Source organism: Anabrus simplex, chromosome 7 (assembly GCF_040414725.1).
Source record: "Anabrus simplex isolate iqAnaSimp1 chromosome 7, ASM4041472v1, whole genome shotgun sequence".
NCBI classification, from domain to species: domain Eukaryota; kingdom Metazoa; phylum Arthropoda; class Insecta; order Orthoptera; family Tettigoniidae; genus Anabrus; species Anabrus simplex.
This window is the reverse complement of record NC_090271.1, coordinates 171981516-171998821: the sequence shown is the minus strand read 5'-3', so window position 1 is coordinate 171998821 and position 17306 is coordinate 171981516. Positions and strand designations below refer to the sequence as shown.

Here is a 17306-nt window from a genome sequence, read left to right as displayed (position 1 = left end):
CTAGGAAAAAATTAATAGAAAAGAGTTGGGAAGAAGTTCAAGTGCGATATGGTAACAGTAGTACTCGTCATACATCCTACGAAAAGGGGGACATGCTACGGGCATTCGTCACATGTATATTCTAATTAATCAGTCGTAATGACGTGACGAAAGCAATGGACTGTCCTGTGTCATTTCCCGTAGGAGGAGCACGTTGCGTCGAGAGCTTCCTTGTGCTACACCGGTCGACCTCTAGGAGCGCTCCCATCGCGCCTCATGAGGAGGAGTGGTGCGGTGGGCAAGTGTCAGTTCACTCGAGGCGAGAGTTGGCTGAAGAGCAAACTAAGAAAGTAACCGGGTGTGTGAGAAGTAAGTGCTGTGATATTTTGAAAAGGAAGAGAAAATGGGAAATTGTTGTTCGACGTTTCGGGCCGTCTTCAAGCCCAACGATACCAGTAACAACATTCCTCTGACCCCTGCTCGAGCAGGCTCCTGCAAGAAGCCAGACTGTCTGCCAAAGCCGCCGTCCACCGTAGAGCCTAGTGGTAAGTACGCTGGTCATTGCAAAACCATTATTTTGATTTCCCTGATGTATCTCGGAAATACAACGTGCACCATTTGTGACCGCTCCGTGACCCTTTGGATTCGTAATTTGCCAACTTCGTTAATTAACCAGGGAAATCTCGGACCATAATTATGGAAAATGTGCACCAATAAATTTTTCTTGTAGTTCTTACTTCTTTCGATGCAGGGACCTCGCAATTGCGATCAACGGAGTTTCACAAGAAATAAGTCAGTTCCCGGATGAAACTCTATTTACATCAGTCCGTCTTCAGACCATCTTTGTTGTACGGGAATGAATGCTGTGTGGACTCGGTATATCTTATTCGTAAATTAGAAAAACAGTACAAATAAGTGGTAATAATGGCAGAAGGACGCTTGGAATAAGAAAATTAAGGATAGATTAGGAACGAACTTAATGCATGAAGTTGTACCGTATCTAAACCGGTGTCGGTTGAGGGTTTATGTGAAGCGAATGAAGGAGGACATGTTACGTAGGAAATCATGAACTCGGTCATAAAGGGCAAGAGAAGCAGAGGAAGATCAAGGTGACGATCTTTAAACTCACTTCTTAACGATTTCATATGAGATGTGGAACTAAATGAGACTCATGAGCTATCTGACTTTTTTTTCTTGCTAGGGGCTTTACGTCGCACCGACACAGATAGGTCTTATGGCGACGATGGGATAGGAAAGGCCTAGGAGTTGGAAGGAAGCGGCCGTGGCCTTAATTAAGGTACAGCCCCAGCATTTGCCTGGTGTGAAAATGGGAAACCACGGAATACCATCTTCAGGGCTGCCGATAGTGGGATTGGAACCTACTATCTCCCGGATGCAAGCTTCCGATAGTGGGATTCGAACCTACTATCTCCCGGATGCAAGCTCACAGCCGCGCGCCTCTACGCGCACGGCCAACTCGCCCGGTCTATCTGACTTTGAGATAGTGGCTCCGGCCTAGAACGCTAAGAGTAACCACCGAGAAGATGCATCGTGCTGACAACGCGTCACGCCGTAATTTGCTGACCTTCGAACTGCGCAGTGGCCGCTTGGTAGGCCAAGGCCGAACAGGACTGTGTCGGCATTGGGTTCGCTCTCATTTATTTATTTATTTATTTATTTATTTATTTTGGTTGGAGGGGGAGATAGTAGTTACTTCACAAAGACTTGCAGACGGAACGCTGAAAAACATAACAGTCTGTAATAAAGATGTATCTTTAATTTTTTTACGTCGCACCGACGCAGATAGGTCTAATGGCGACGATGGGACAGGAAAGGGCTAGGAGTGGGAAGGAAGTGGCCGTGCCCTTAATTAAGGTACAGCCCCAGCATTTTCCTGGTGTGAACATGGGAAAACACGGAAAACCATTTCCAGGTATGCCGACAGTGGGGTTCGAACCCACTATATCCCGGATGCACCGGGCGAATTGGCCGTGCGGGTAGGGGCGCGCAGCTATGAGCTTGCATTCGGGAGATAGTGGGTTCGAACCCCACTGTCGGGAGGCCTGAAAGTGGTTTTCCGTGTTTCCCATTTTCACACCAGACAAATGTATATGTACCTTAATTGAGGTCACGTCTGCTCCCTTCCCACTGCTAGGCCTTTCGTATCCTATCGTCGCCATAAGACCTATCTGTGTCGGTGCGACGTAAAGCAGATTGATTAAAAAATATATCCCGGATGCAAGCTCACAACTGCGCGCGGCCAACTCGCCCAGTAATTTTTCTTTTTAACCTCCCAGTAACATAGGTAGAATTTTAGCAACGTTAGGATATGAAAGGGCTAGGCCCGGTAAAGTAGCGATCATGATTTTGTTTACACCGGGCGAGTTGGCCGTGCGATTAGGGACACGCAGTTGTTAGCTTGCATCCGGGAGATAGTGGATTCGAACCCCACTGTCGGCAGCTCTGAAGATGGTTCTCCGTGGTTTCCCATTTTCACACCAGGCAAATGCTGGGCTGTACCTTAATTAAGGCCACGATCGCTTCCTTATCGTTCCTAGGTCTTTGCTATCCCATCGCTGTCATAAAATATACTGCGTCGGTGCGACATAAAGCAAATTAAAAGAAGATTTATTTACGCTGCAAAAATCAAAACAAAGCCATCTCCGTACAGTTCATGAAGGCCCTTGGAGGAGTGGGCCTCACCACTTAGCTCTATACCCGGCGCTTTTTCCCCCACCCCCACACCCAGAATTTTTTATGTGAGCGGGGTAAACCTCAGGGCCATATGCACCTCCTGAAATGCAAGTCTCGTTTGTAAATTTTCGATTTCCTAACGGTGATTCGAATCTACGTCTTTCTGGGCAAACCGAGTATCACTTGACAAGGTAGCACCTACAGTATAGTTAAACAGAAAACCCATTTCGGACTGCTGGCGGCAGGGTTTGAACCGACAGTCTCCAGAATTCATATTTCTAGATCGATGACTCTCTCGGCGTATCTTCTTACTGCTGAAACCTGGCCATCCTAGAGTCCATTTCCTCTTTCATCTTAACTGCATCACATCACACTCGTCTGACTCGTACACATCCGAGATGTGAATCCTGAGACGTAATAAGGACTATTCTGAATATTCCACCTCCTTAGCTCCAGTTTCAAATCTGTTCTGCAGAACTAAGACACAAATAATAATAATAATAATAATAATAATAATAATAATAATAATAATAATAATAATAATAATAATAATAATAATAATAATAATAATCTTTCTTTCCTTCCTTGTTTCTTTCTTTCTTTCTTTCCTTCTGTCTTCCTTTCTTAAAATGTTTATCGTACAGGGTTGATTTGTCCCTCGGACTCAGCGAGGGACCGCACCTCTACCGCCTCAAGGGCAGTGTCCTTGAGTGTGAGACTTTGTGTCCGGGATACAAATGGGGAGGAGGATTAATACCTTACCCAGACGGCCTCATCTGCTATGCTGAACAGACGCCTTATGAGGGGATGGGATGATTGGAAGGGATAGACAAGGAAGAGTGAAGGAAGCGGCCGTGGTTTTAAGTTAGGTACCATCCCGGCATTTGCCTGGAGGAGAAGTGGTAATCCACGGAAAACCCACTTCGAGGATGGCTGAGGTAGAATCGAACCCTCCTCTACTCAGTTAACCTCCCGTGGCTTAGTGGACTCCGTTCCAGTCCTCGCACCACTTTTCAAATTTCGTGGCAGAGCCGGGAATCGAACCCGGGCCTCCAGTGGTGGCAGCTAATCAAACTAACCGCTACATCACAGAGGCGGACAATAATAATAATAATAATAATAATAATAATAATAATAATAATAATAATAATAAACGTAATGTCAACGACTACTGATTATAAGGCGCGCAGAGTATCGGACCTCTCGCATTTCAATACCCTTCGATACCAACCGATTGTGACGGTATTCGACCCCGCTACCTGAAGCATGGAATTCGAGTGCCTCACAAATTGTGCTAAATATCCTGTCAGTTCAAGCAAGAAATCACCGAAAATCACGTTTAATATGATCGAGGGAAAGATTTTAACCACCAATTAGAGAGTGTCCGAAACCAGTCTTTATGTGTGGATACTGTTATGTGATATCTCGTGAGCATGAAAATAATAATAATTTCGTGTGGCTATTTCTAGCCGAGTGCAGCCCTTGTCAGGCAGACCCTCCGATGAGGGTGGACGGCATCTGCCATGTGTAGGTAACTGTGTGTTATTGCGGTGGAGGATACAGTAGTGTTATGTGTGAGTTGCAGGGATGTTGGGGACGGCACAAACATCCAGCCCCCGGGCCACTGGAATTAACTAATGTAGGTTAAAATCCCCGACCCGGCCGGGAATCGAACCCGGGACCCTCTGAACCGAAGGCCAGTACGCTGACAATTCAGCCAACGAGTCGGACAGCATGAAAATGAAAGTGTTATTTAAAGCACTCGGTGTAGGTAACCTTTTAAATTATAGGAATTACACCTTTATTTCTGAGGCCAGTGAGGAGTGTTATTTGAGTAAGTAAAAGAAAAAGGGGCGTGATGGTTGGAACAAACATGGTCACTAGTTTCATACTAACGTGGCCATAGTTTTAACCCCGGCCAGTGCATATGGAATTTCTTAATTTATAAGTCATGTTCCTGTAGTTCTGATTCCATGTAAAACTAAAGTTCCTGTGCCAATGTTCACGATATGATCAGATGGTTTTCCGTGGTTTCCCATTTTCACATCAGGCAAATGCTGACACTGTACCTTAATTACGGTCACGGCCGCTTCCTTCCCACTCCTAGCCCTTTCCTGTCCCATCGCCATGAGACCTATCTGTGTCGGTGCGACGTAAAGCAACTTGTAAATATATATATATATATATATATATATATATATATATACATTCTTTCAATTATCTATTACATACAATCCATATAACAGCCTGTATTTCACAGCGATATTGATAAAACTAGAACGTTTTAAACAGCTCCGGATATAGGTTGTTATCTCCCCTTTACAAAAAAATAATAATTATTATAATAATAATGTCCTCCTCTGTGGTGTAGTGGTTAGTGTGATTAGCTGCCACATCCGGAGGACAGGGTTCGATTCCGGGCTCTGCCACGAAATTTGTAAAGTGGTACGAGGGCTGGAACGGAGTCCACTCAGCCTCGAGAGGTCAGTTGAGTAGAAGGGGGGGAGGGGGTTTCGATTCCCTCCTCCGCCATCCTGGAAGTAGTTTTCAGTGATTTTCCACTCCTCCAGGCAAATGCCGGGATGGTACCTAACTGAAGGCCACGGCCGCTTCCTTCCCCGATCCTTGCCCATCCCTTCCAATCTTCCCAGCCCCCCACAAGGCCCTTGTTCAGCATAGCAAGTGAGGCCATCTGGACGAGGTACTGGTCCTCCTTGCCAGGTGTATCCCCCAACCTTAATGTCTTATGCTCCTGAACACTGACCTTGAGGCGATAGAGGTGGGATTCCTCGCTGAATAAATAATGATAAAGCCAACGTCTGTATGTCCCACGTGATTTAGTTTAGGAAAATATTGGACTGGTTACACTCGTCTATCGTAATGACAAGGTCTTCAGTTTACAGTGCAAGTACAGTACATGCCCCATATCCAGCAAGGAGGAATGGTATTACTCTATATAACTTCCTGAGTGAACCAGGGCTGTTAGAGATAGTGCTTCATTAAGCACGGCCTCAAATGTGCCTCAGTAGGAAGATCTCTATACAACAGATTGCTGACGGACAGACATCACTGCTAGTCGAAGTCTCTCTCTTGAAACTGTGCCAGTAGCACTTACCGGAACTCGAACTCAGGTCATGTTGCGTAAAGAGGTCGGTGCTATACATTTACAGGGCTAGGAATTCTATGTAAATACATATTTTCTTGTTTGTGTTTTGTATTATTACAGTTAAAATTGTGTCATATCTTCACGAATTAAGATATTTCAAGCGATTAAAACATATTTTATTTTCCATATTTTAACATGTTTAGTACACAATTTTTAAATATTTGAGTGAATTTACGAAATTTAATATTTTGTTTAATATTTAATATTTCATGGATTGTTTAAATGCATTCTTGTCAGAAAATCTTTTTTCAATTTATTTTACTACCATCAATATTTCGAAGCTGAATTTTAGTTCTTCTCTGTATACATGCTTTTTCGTTTTGGCTTTGGCCTTGTCACTCACCTCACTGTGACACAAATCTAAACGGTTCTGTGGCTGTCTGTGCATCAATTTCATATTTTAAAAAGAGTCCGTACTTTATTCCATATTCTGAAATACCTAGTCCTATATATATGCAAATATTTGGCCATTATCATTACATATAAGTACATTCTATTTTTTCTGATTATTCATGCCTTCTGTGATTTAATTGTTGCCTTATTTTGTTAACTGGGGGATCCTGATTATCAATTCTACGTAATAAGAAGAAGAGAGGCATACGCAAAGTGGGGGTGGGGGTTGCCACTTGTGATATCTGCCTTTTAAAATTTGACCGTCTCTTTTTTCTTCAGTGAAACATAATAATAATTTCGTGTGGCTATTTCTAGCCGGGTGCAGCCCTTGTAAGGCAGACCCTCCGACGAGGATGGGCGGCATCTGCCATGTGTAGGTAACTGCGCCTTATTGTGGTGGAGGATAGTGTTAAGTGTGGTGTGTGAGTTTCAGGGATGTTGGGGACGGCACAAACATCCAGCCCCCAACATTGGAATTAACCAATGAAGGTTAAAATCCCCGACCCGGCCGAGAATCGAACCCGAGACTCTCTGAGCCGAAGGCCAGTACGCTGACCATTCAGCCAACGAGTCGGACAGTGAAACATAAAGTAGTATAATTAATGTTATTAATTGAATCTCATCGGTAGTTTCTTACATTCACAGTAACACTTGCGATCTGAATATGAGTAGTTATAGGATACGGGTTAATAGCATTTGATTAACCAGTCTCAAAAGTGAACCCGCTCCCTTTACTAAATTCCGCGTACGCCACTGAATAAGAATGTATTGGTTTTATGACCCTCCAACAAGTTTAGCCGGTCTTCAGAGACGTCGAGGTACCGCAGTTTTGTCCTTCAGGAGTTCTTTTACTTCCTGGTAAATCTAGAGCGTCAGGATTAAGCCCGACAACTTGGACTCAGGAAGCCAGCGCTCCACCGTCTGAGCCACTCAGCTCAGCATTATTATTATTATTATTATTATTATTATTATTATTATTATTATTATTATTATTATTATTATTATTGCCGGGCTGAGTGGGCTCAGACGGTTGAGGCGGTGGCCTTCGGGCTCTAGACTGGCAAGTTCAATCCTGGCTCAGTCCGGTGGTATTTGAAAGTGCTCAAATACGTCAGCCTCGTGTCAGTAGATTTACTGGCACGTAAAAGAACTCTTGCAGGACAACATTCCGACATCTCGGCGTCTCCGAAAACCGTAAAAGTAGTCAAGTGGGACGTAAAAACCAATAACATTGTTAGTAATGAAAGTACTGGTTAATTGCATTTGAGTAAGCAATTTTGAGAGTGAACCCCCTTCCGATGCCAAACTCCGCGTACGCCACTGAATAAGAATGTATTGGTTTTATGACCCTCTAACAAGTTTAAACGGCTTTCGGAGACGTCGAGGTGCCGCAATTTTGTCCTTCTGAAATTATTATACGCCCTAGTATATCTAGAACCTTGAGGCTGACATATTTGAACGCCTTCAAATACCAACGGACTGGGCCGGGATCAAACCCGACAACTTGGACTGAGGAAGCCAGGACTCTACTGTTTGAGATACTTATCCCGGTATTATTATTATTATTATTATTATTATTATTATTATTATTATTATTATTATTATTATTATTATTATTATTATTATTCAGAACCAAACATTTAATGATGACATAATTTTCAGTAGCATCATACAAGAAAGGTATTGCCAAGTCACCCAGTTTCCGTTAAAGCCAGGTCTCTCCAACCACACCTCTGGTACGCCATTGGAGACTAGTTGTTTATATTTGAATGTCTGCTAGGAACACTTTTACTCTGCCATCACGAGCATTTATAGCACGCGCATCTTAATCAGCCGGCAGTGTTATGAGAACACCTCACTAGCAGCAGTCTCTTACGAGGATAAAGGGTGTACCCGCCGACAGTACACATTGAGGGGAACTTGGAAATTCAGAATAGTGAGAACAATATCGATAACTGCACAGTGTTGTCAATAAGCAGAAATCACTAAATTAATGCAGAAAATCCATTAGAATTCTACCTAAAGGGACCAACTAGCCACGAGAAGGAACTAAAACCAAACTAAACCAAACCACACCCCACGGCGAAAGAGCCCAGAAGGGCCATGGCCTACTAAGCGACCGCTGCTCAGCCCGAAGGCCTGCAGATTACGAGATGTCGTGTGGTCAGCATGACTGACATTATTCTTGGCTTCCTAGACTGGGGCTGCCATCTTCCGTCAGATAGATCCTCAACTGTAATCACTTCGACTGAGTGGACCTCGAACCAGCTCTCAGATCCAGGTAAAAATCCTGACGTGGCCGGGAATCGAACCCGTGGCCTCGGATTAGAGGCAAGCACACTACCCCTACATCGCGGGTCTGACCACCAGAACGACCTAGATTATTTAAAATTAGAAAACAAAACCAACCCCAGTGCGCTACAGCACTGATGGGCTTTGGCCTACCAAGCGTCTGCTGCTCAGCTCAAGGCCTACAGATTACGAGGTGACGCGTGTTCTCTCGGCCGTTATTCTTAACTGTCTAGACCGGGATCGCTAACTAGCCGTAAGATACCTCCTCTTCTGTTCTCGTATAGTCAGAGTGGACATCGAATTAGCCCTCAGATCCAGATGAAAATTTCTAAGCTGACCGGGAATCGAACCCGAGATCTGGTGTGAACATGGGAATCCGCACAAAACCATATACAGGGGTTGGAGTTCTGACGTAGCACCTGTTGAAATACAAGCTTACACCTGCACGACCTACATCGCGTAGCCAACTCATTATTATTATTATTATTATTATTATTATTATTATTATTATTATTATTATGTGAGAATCCCATGTGAGCAGATTTACAGTCCTTCTCAAGGACTCCTAGGACCAAGAGTTACGGGAATTTAACCCATAGCATTAACGTAATGTAAACATTGCTAAATAATTTATTGATGGTGAACTACATAGAGAACGAAGATAGAGTCGACATTTCGAATCTGATCAGACAAACGAATGGAGTACTGCAGGGTGATCCGATGAGCCCTTTACTGTTCAACTGCGGACATTACGAATCTTCACCCCTCACGACAGTTATCCTCTGCGCAGATGACATGGTATAGGATCATCATACAAAGACAGCTTACAAGCCACCTTATTAGAGTTAGAAAAGTGGGTTAACGAAAATCAGCTCACCATCAATTTTCAGAAGACGGTCCAAATGACCTTTAGGATAGGAGAGAGATCTTCAGCAAAGGACACTCTTTCTTTATTTAACAACGACCTCATAACAGTCAACATATTTAGGTACTTAGGAATAACTCTTCAAACCACAGCACTGTCCTTTATTTACCCTACAGAAGAAAGAACTGCTGCAGCGATAAGGGCCATCTTCAAGATAAAAGATCTCGCAGCCCTATCTTTACCTACGACAATAATATTATTCCACACGGTAATATCACCTATTTTGACTTATGGTTTAGAATTAATTTGGGATCATCTCAAACTCAGAGATCTCTAAAGGATAGAGAAATTAAAAGCACGCTTTCTTAAATGTACTTTACGAGTTGGAAAATCGGCTCCATCACGTCTGGTATATGAATTGGCTAAAGAAAAATTTTACATTCAGGACCTCAGAACACGACTCCATCTGCCATCTACTGGAACATACAATGAACTACTACGCAGAAGGGAAGAAAAGAAAAACGAAATCAACCCCGACTTTTATTCCTCAGATGCCATGTTGGTGAGAAACTGGATCAAAGAAAATCATTCATGGTTTTCACCACAAGATATGCACTGTGAAATCTTTTCATAATCCAGATGACAATGCTTTTTATGTGGCAAACAACGTAACAGGTATCACATCACGACTTGTAACAAGAGAATCATGTCAATAAGTGAATATTGTAAATCCTAATGCCCATTCGGGCGCCCCTTTCTAATAATAATAAGAAGAAGAAGAAGAAGAAATTAACGTAATGTATTAATCTTACGTATATGTATTACAACAGGAAGCATGCGAGCAACTTCTTAAGCACTGAATGAAAGTGATGGGGTTGCTGGGTGCCTAGCTTCGAATCTGAAATGATAATTCACATACAGTGCCACAGAGCGGGCGTGGGTCGCGGCAGCGTCTCTCTGTGAACTTGTTTGAGGCGGAGGCCCCGTGGAATGTGGTCTGGCGAGGGCTTCTCTCTCCTCGACAAGCCTCACTGGATACAGGCTGGTCCTGCTCGTCATCGCGTACACCCCCACCCCACAACCTCCTTCACCCTTCCTTCAGCAGTAACATTCTTAATGTATCACATTTGTTTCCCCCTTTTGGTCTCAAGTTTTGGTTAGATGATAAGTCCATCGACCAGACGGTTGAGGTGCTGGCCTTCTGGCCTCAACTTGGCAATATGGTGTCCGGCTCCATAGGTAAATGGTTAGCGTGCTGGCCTTTGGTCACAGGGGTCCCGAGTTCGATTCCCGGCAGGGCCGGGAATTTTAACCATGATTGGTTAATTTCGCTGGGTATATATGTCGTCTTCAGCATAATTTAATCCTCATTCCGACGCGCAGGTCGCCCACGGGAGTCGAGTCAAAAGACCTGCATCTGGGGAGCCTAACTTGCCCTCGGACACTCCCGGCACAAAAGCCATACGCCATTTTCATTTAGTCCGGTGGTATTTGAAGGTGCTCAAATACGTCAGTCTCCTGTCGGTAGATTTACTGGCACGTAAAAGAACTCCTGCGAGACAACATTGGCGTCTCCAAAAAGCGTCGTTAATGGGACGTAAAAACAATAACATTATTAATCCATCGACAGAATTCTTCACACAATAAGGATGCCCTGAAACATTACCGACAGATTTCTCAAGTGAAGTAGACAAATACGCTTCTCGTTCGACATGTGTTTCGGTTGTGTTTTAATGGGAGTTGCTTAGGTGACACATCAAGTTATTGGACGTTCAAATTGTAATGCAAAACAACAACTAAAAAAAGAGCAAAAGAAACTGGATTGCCTGAATATGGCTGCATTCCAGTGTGCCAAGGTCAAGGTCAATCGTTATCAGACCAACAGTTCCCTATGCAAGAGCTTTCAGTAACAGTGGTTCCATACGATTCCCAAGATGAACTTAAGCAGTACGAGTGTGAACCACAATATCAAAGTCTGCTCGAACCTGATCTGTCCAATCAAAATACTGCATTGGATTTTAATTAATACAAACACAATAAGTCCGCCTCTGTGGTGTAGTGGTTAGTGTGATTAGCTGCCACCTCCGGAGGCCCGGGTTCGATTCCCGGCTCTGCCACGAAATTTGAAAAGTGGTACGAGGGCTGGGACGGGGTCCACTCAGCCTCGGGAGGACAACTGAGTAGAGGTGGGTTTGATTCCCACCTCAGCCATCCTGGAAGTGGTTTTCCGTGGTTTCCCACTTCTCCAGGCAAATGCCGGGCTGGTACCTAACTTAAGACCACGGCAGCTTCCTTCCCTCTTCCTTGTCTATCCTGTCCAACCTTCCCATCCCCAACCAGGCCCCTGTTCAGCATAACAGGTGAGGCCGCCTGGGCGACGTACTGGTCATCCTCCCCAGTTGTATACCCCCGACTCAGAGTCTGAAGCTTCAGGACACTGCCCTTGAGGCGGTAGAGGTGGGATCCCTCGCTGAGTCCGAGGGAAAAACCAACCCTGGAGGGTAATCAGATTAAGAAAGAAAGACAAACAAAATAAACCTATCTTTGAATAGTCCGTATCCCGAATTCCAGGGTGACCTATTTCGAAAATAGAACACCATCTTACATAATTCATCAATTCCAAGTTGAAAATATTTACTTCTCTGTCATGAACTGAAACACGGTATTAAAACTCATAAAGAGCTAAAGGGTAACCTCATTCAGCCCGACTAGTAGTAGCCACTGTTACTTTAGTCGTACCAATTTCGTGCTTTACGTACGCTTTGAATCTAAAAAAGAAATAATAACGCTCAGACATATTTTTCAAAAGTCCATTTGTACTTGCAGAATGTAACGTTAACAAAAATACTAAAAGAAAATGCTTAAGTTCAGTACTTACCTTTCTATCAATTCTCGTGTTTATCTCTCCTCCTCTTTGCTTCAAATTCACTTTCAAATCATCAATTGCCATCGCACTCATGCTATCTCTTTCATAGCATCAGCAAAAGATAAGATTTTCTTTCAATAAAAAGTATAGTTTTGAAAATCTCAAATATATACTCTATAAAAATCCACATGTGAAACAAAGAGGTGTATACCAACTGCACTAGTATACATACGTCCAGAGGACATGTTTTGTGTAACACATTCCAGTCAATTTTTCAAATCCAAGTCTTGGTCTTTCTTTACCAATCTAACTCCCAAGACTTTCTTCCCAGTCTGCCACCGTTGTATAGCCGAGGGCTGTCCAACTCGAAGTTCGACGAGGCTTCTTTTTCTATTCGTAAGAAGTGTGTGGTCAATACATGTGGAATTTAGATCTACATCCTATATCAATTCCATTTTTCAGTTAGCACTTTTGAAATGAAAAATCATTGCTTTCTCTAATGAGTAATTATGTTTAATCCTTGATTAACTATTTCAAATAGTGTAGCATACATTGGGAAAGTTTTGCAGCAGAAAGTTGTATTGAAAAAGCGCCTGGAAACTGCATGAAAATGAAAACCGGGTCAGGGATGTAATGAATGAAAGATATATATAGGCTGTTATTACAATGGGGTCGCCACTCCCAAGGTGATTTATTAATTAGTGATAAATGCTATGAAATGATAATGGAGAGTGTTTCTGGAATGAAAGATGACAGGAAAACCAGAGTACCCGGAGAAAAACCTGTCCCGCCTCCGCTTTGTCCAGCACAAATCTCACATGGAGTGACCGGTATTTGAACCACGATATCCAGCGCTGAGAGGCTGACGCGGTACCGTCTGAGCCCCGGAGGCTCTCTGGAAACTACATATAATGCAGAAATAACATATATTAAAATAACATTTTGAAGCTAAACAGAAACATCATATTTCAGGCCTATTGTAAAAAATATAAGAATACATTTAAAAATTACTTGGAAACTTAGTATAACACAGTATTCAAAACAAATTTGTAAACTAAACCGATAGATCGTCCTTTGAAGAAACATTCAGAATATAAGCAGAAATAGTATAAGTGTATTGAACCCTAAGTAGTGGTACGAAATTCAGGGGTGCAGGGAATTAGCCCACAGCCTCTCAGCCCTAGAGGTAGGGCTGTCACCTATAGCCTTCCATTCAGGCTGTTTTCTGTGAGGGCTTTTAGCCTTTGAATATCCCACTTTGCAACAAGGTAGTGTTTTCCCCTTTATCAACCCCAAAATGAAGGGTTGCCTCATCCGCCAGTTTCATTGTAAGAAAAATCTCCTTTTCCGCCGAAACTGCCGTTGAAGACTTCACTATAACCCCATTCGCCGTCACTTTTTTTGCGTTCCTGTAGGGCCTTAACAGTTATCATCGCTGTCCCGGGACATGCGAAGTTTCCAGTGTACTTCACCCCTACAGCCCACCCCGCTACTTCATGCCATCACCCATCTCCCACGATGTAGACAAGGGGTTGGTCTTCTGCGAGACAGAATTGCCAAATATTGAAATAAATTGGTGAGAATCTTGCATTAGGTTTTACTGCTGATTCCGTCCTACCCTCTAAGGGCAATGCCCACTTCGTGACAAAGAAATGTGATCGGATGAACATTTTAAAGTCCCCGAATACAATCACGACCGAAAAGAAGCAGCACATTACCACAGAAATGACTAGGCTAGTTAGTACACTCAGGTTTGTTCAAACCAAACCAAACCCCATGGCACTACAGCCCTTGAAGGGCCATGGTCTACCAAGCCACCGCTGCTCAGCCCGAAGGCCTGCAGATTACGAGGTGTCGTGGGGTCAGCACGACGAATCCTCTCGGCCGTTAGTCTTGGTTTTCTAGACCGGGGCCGCTATCTCACCGTCAGATAGCTCCTCAATTCTAATCACGTAGGCTGAGTGGACCTCGAACCAGCCCTCAGGTCCAGGTAAAAGTCCCTGACCTGGCCGGGAATCGAACCCGGGGCCTCCGGGTGAGAGGCAGGCACGCTACCCCTACACCACGGGGCCGGCCAGGTTTGTTCATACTTCGTTAATAAAAGGATAAACCCTATGTTGTTAAAATGTGTTTAAATAATTATAACATTCGCTACAAATTATTCATGATGTAGGGTTTACAACGTTTGTAATACGCAGAAGGCTTCACCCACCTTCTGCTGTACTCAAATAGAGATATGTACATGTTTACTACTGCTGCTGCTGCTGCTTGCTATAGGGCTAACGTCGCACCGGCTCGTAAAAGTCTCATGGCGATGATGGGTCAGGAAAAGGTTAGGATCACTTATCTGGTGTGAAAATCGAAAACCACGGAAAACCATTTTCAGGACTGTCGGCAGGAGGATTCAAACTTACCCTCTGCCGAATGCAAGCTAACAGCAAATTGACCCGAGACATGTTCCCTGTGCTACTATGTGTAGTTGAACCTTGGATATTGTCCAAAGTGTCAGGAATAAAAATAGAAACTTCTGAAATTTGAACTTACCGACCGTTGTTACGGATACCAGGGGGTAAGGGTGTGGTTATCCAGGAAGTATAGTGTCGAATACGTAAAGAAAAGTCTTCTCCTTCTCAGCCTTTCACCCAATCTATTGGGGTCGGCAGTGATGTGTATTTCGCCCAGTTTTACGGTCGGATGACAGTCTTGATGCCAACCATCTGTGGGGAGGTGGGGTTGTTCTCAATACTACATGTTCCTATGGTGGTTAGAAGTAAGGTGTGTCTTGCATGTGTGTATGAAGAGAAGTGTAAAGACGAACACAAATACCCAGTCCCCAAACCAGGGGGATTAACCATACCCAGTTAAAATCCTCAGCCTTCCCGGGTATCAAAGACAGGGCCCTCTGAACCGAATACCAGTTCGCTCAGCATTCAGCCAAGAAGCCTTACAGAGGTAAATAAAACTACATTCTTATAATTATCAAACAAAGAAAGCTCCAGTAATTCGATCATGTCACGAGGGATGATGAAATTACTGAATAATGCAACACAAGGGAAGATCTTCGGGAGGACATGTCCAGGATGTCGACGGACTTGTGGCTAACAAAACTAAGGGAATGTTGTGAAATGTCTTCAGTAGAATTAAGACATCCCGGACATACACAAGACGTCAGAAGAGGTGTCCGCATCTCTTATCCAAGTCTGTTCTCTCACTGGCTGAAGATCTGCACGACCCCACTCCCTAACGTCATTCACTCACCTGTTGAGAGCGAGGAACACCTTTCTCGCGCTACAGCTTTCTTACACCTGTTTATTTTGAGTGCATTACATCATAATACAAGCAACACCTCCTACCTAACCAAGCATAACTAAGGAAGGACTAACACTATGACTAGGGTTAGTGGTATGTTTTTGTTTTCTTGCAATAGATATCTTACCACAAATGTTTATAAACGCTTGTACTCCCGTATTTTCCTTTTCCATGAAGTTCAACCCACTTTTGATGTGTTTTTAATACGTAATATAATTCGAAATTAATGCTGAGACAGTATCTTAACTAAGGCCAGGGTTGCTTTCTTCTCAGTCCTTGCCCTGTCCTATCCCATCGTCGACGATTTTAATACTCCTCTGAGGGAAGGAATAGAGTCCGGAGAACAATCTCATAAGATAAACTGATAAGCCGTCTGATATTAGATGCCGTAAACGATTGAAGAAACCAATATCTGGAGTACATCTGGCTGGGCAACAGTTGCATTGACACGCTTAAAGTCCTTAATGAGTTGCATATGTCGTAGGTAGGAGCAAGAGTCAGTCCCGCTACCTGTAAATAATAATAATAATAATAATAATAATAATAATAATAATAATAATAATAATAATAATAATAATAATAATTTTATATTTGCATTTCGTCGCACCGACACAGACAGATCTTATGGCGACGATGGGATATGAAAGGCCTAGGACTGTGAAGGATGCGACTTAATTAAAGTACAGACCCAGCATTTGCTTGGTGAGAAAATGGGAAACCACGGAAAACCATCTTCAAGACTGGCGTCAGTGGGGTTCAATCCCACTATCTCCCGGATGCAAGCTCACAGGTGAGCGTCCTTAACCGCACGGCCAACTCGTCTGATGATGGTCATAATAATAATAATAATAATAATAATAATGTCCGCCTCTGTGGTGTAGTGGTTAGCGTGATTAGCTGCCACCCCCGGAGGTCCGGGTTCGATTCCCGGCTCTGCCACGAAATTTGAAAAGTGGTACGAGGGCTGGAACGGGGTCCACTCAGCCTCGGGAGGTCAACTGAGTAGAGGTGGGTTCGATTCCCACCTCAGCCATCCTGGAAGTGGTTTTCCGTGGTTTCCCACTTCTCCTCCAGGCGAATGCCGGGATGGTACCTAACTTAAGGCCACGGCCGCTTCCTTCCCTCTTCCTTGCCTATCCCTTCCAATCTTCCCATCCCTCCACAAGGCCCCTGTTCAGCATAGCAGGTGAGGCCGCCTGGGCGAGGTACTGGTCATCCTCCCCAGTTGTATCCCCCGACCAAGAGTCTGAAGCTCCAGGACACTGCCCTTGCGGCGGTAGAGGTAGGATCCCTCGCTAAGTCCGAGGGAAAAGCCGAACCTGGAGGGTAAACAGATGATGATGATGATAATAATAATAATAATAATAATAATAATAATAATCACGGGATGAGAATGTGTAAAGGCATTTTGATGTGACACAATCAAGGCAGCCTTGTTTGTCATATTCGACGGTTTTATTCTTTTCTAGCAAATGGCAAAAAAGCCAGAAATCTATTAGGTTTCTAGGTGCGGAATTTAAATTCATTTTGCGAGCATATTTTCCCAATTGCCGACATCGTACGACATAGAATATGACATAGACTTTTTTCCGCCCTTCAAAAGTCTGACTACATTGCTGGCTTTGATCCAACAATCTTGAGGAGTCAGTTGGGTGAAAGAACTATCGAGACTGATTGTGTACAATGTCTATCGAACTACCATCAATATTCCGTTTCCTTTTTATTGTATATTCGTATCAATG

General features: G+C 43.6%; 1 protein-coding gene across 1 annotated transcript in view; it reads left to right on the top strand.

Annotated features, from left to right (window-relative positions):
• Positions 1 to 274: 274 nt before the first annotated feature.
• The window catches only part of Tg (Transglutaminase), a 209076-nt gene continuing 192044 nt past the window's right edge, over positions 275 to 17306 (top strand). Inside the window, exon 1 of the mRNA XM_067151446.2 lies at positions 275 to 524. Within this exon, the coding sequence (XP_067007547.1) occupies positions 383 to 524 (142 nt within the window). The 5' untranslated portion in view covers positions 275 to 382. The remainder of the gene's footprint in view (positions 525 to 17306) is intronic.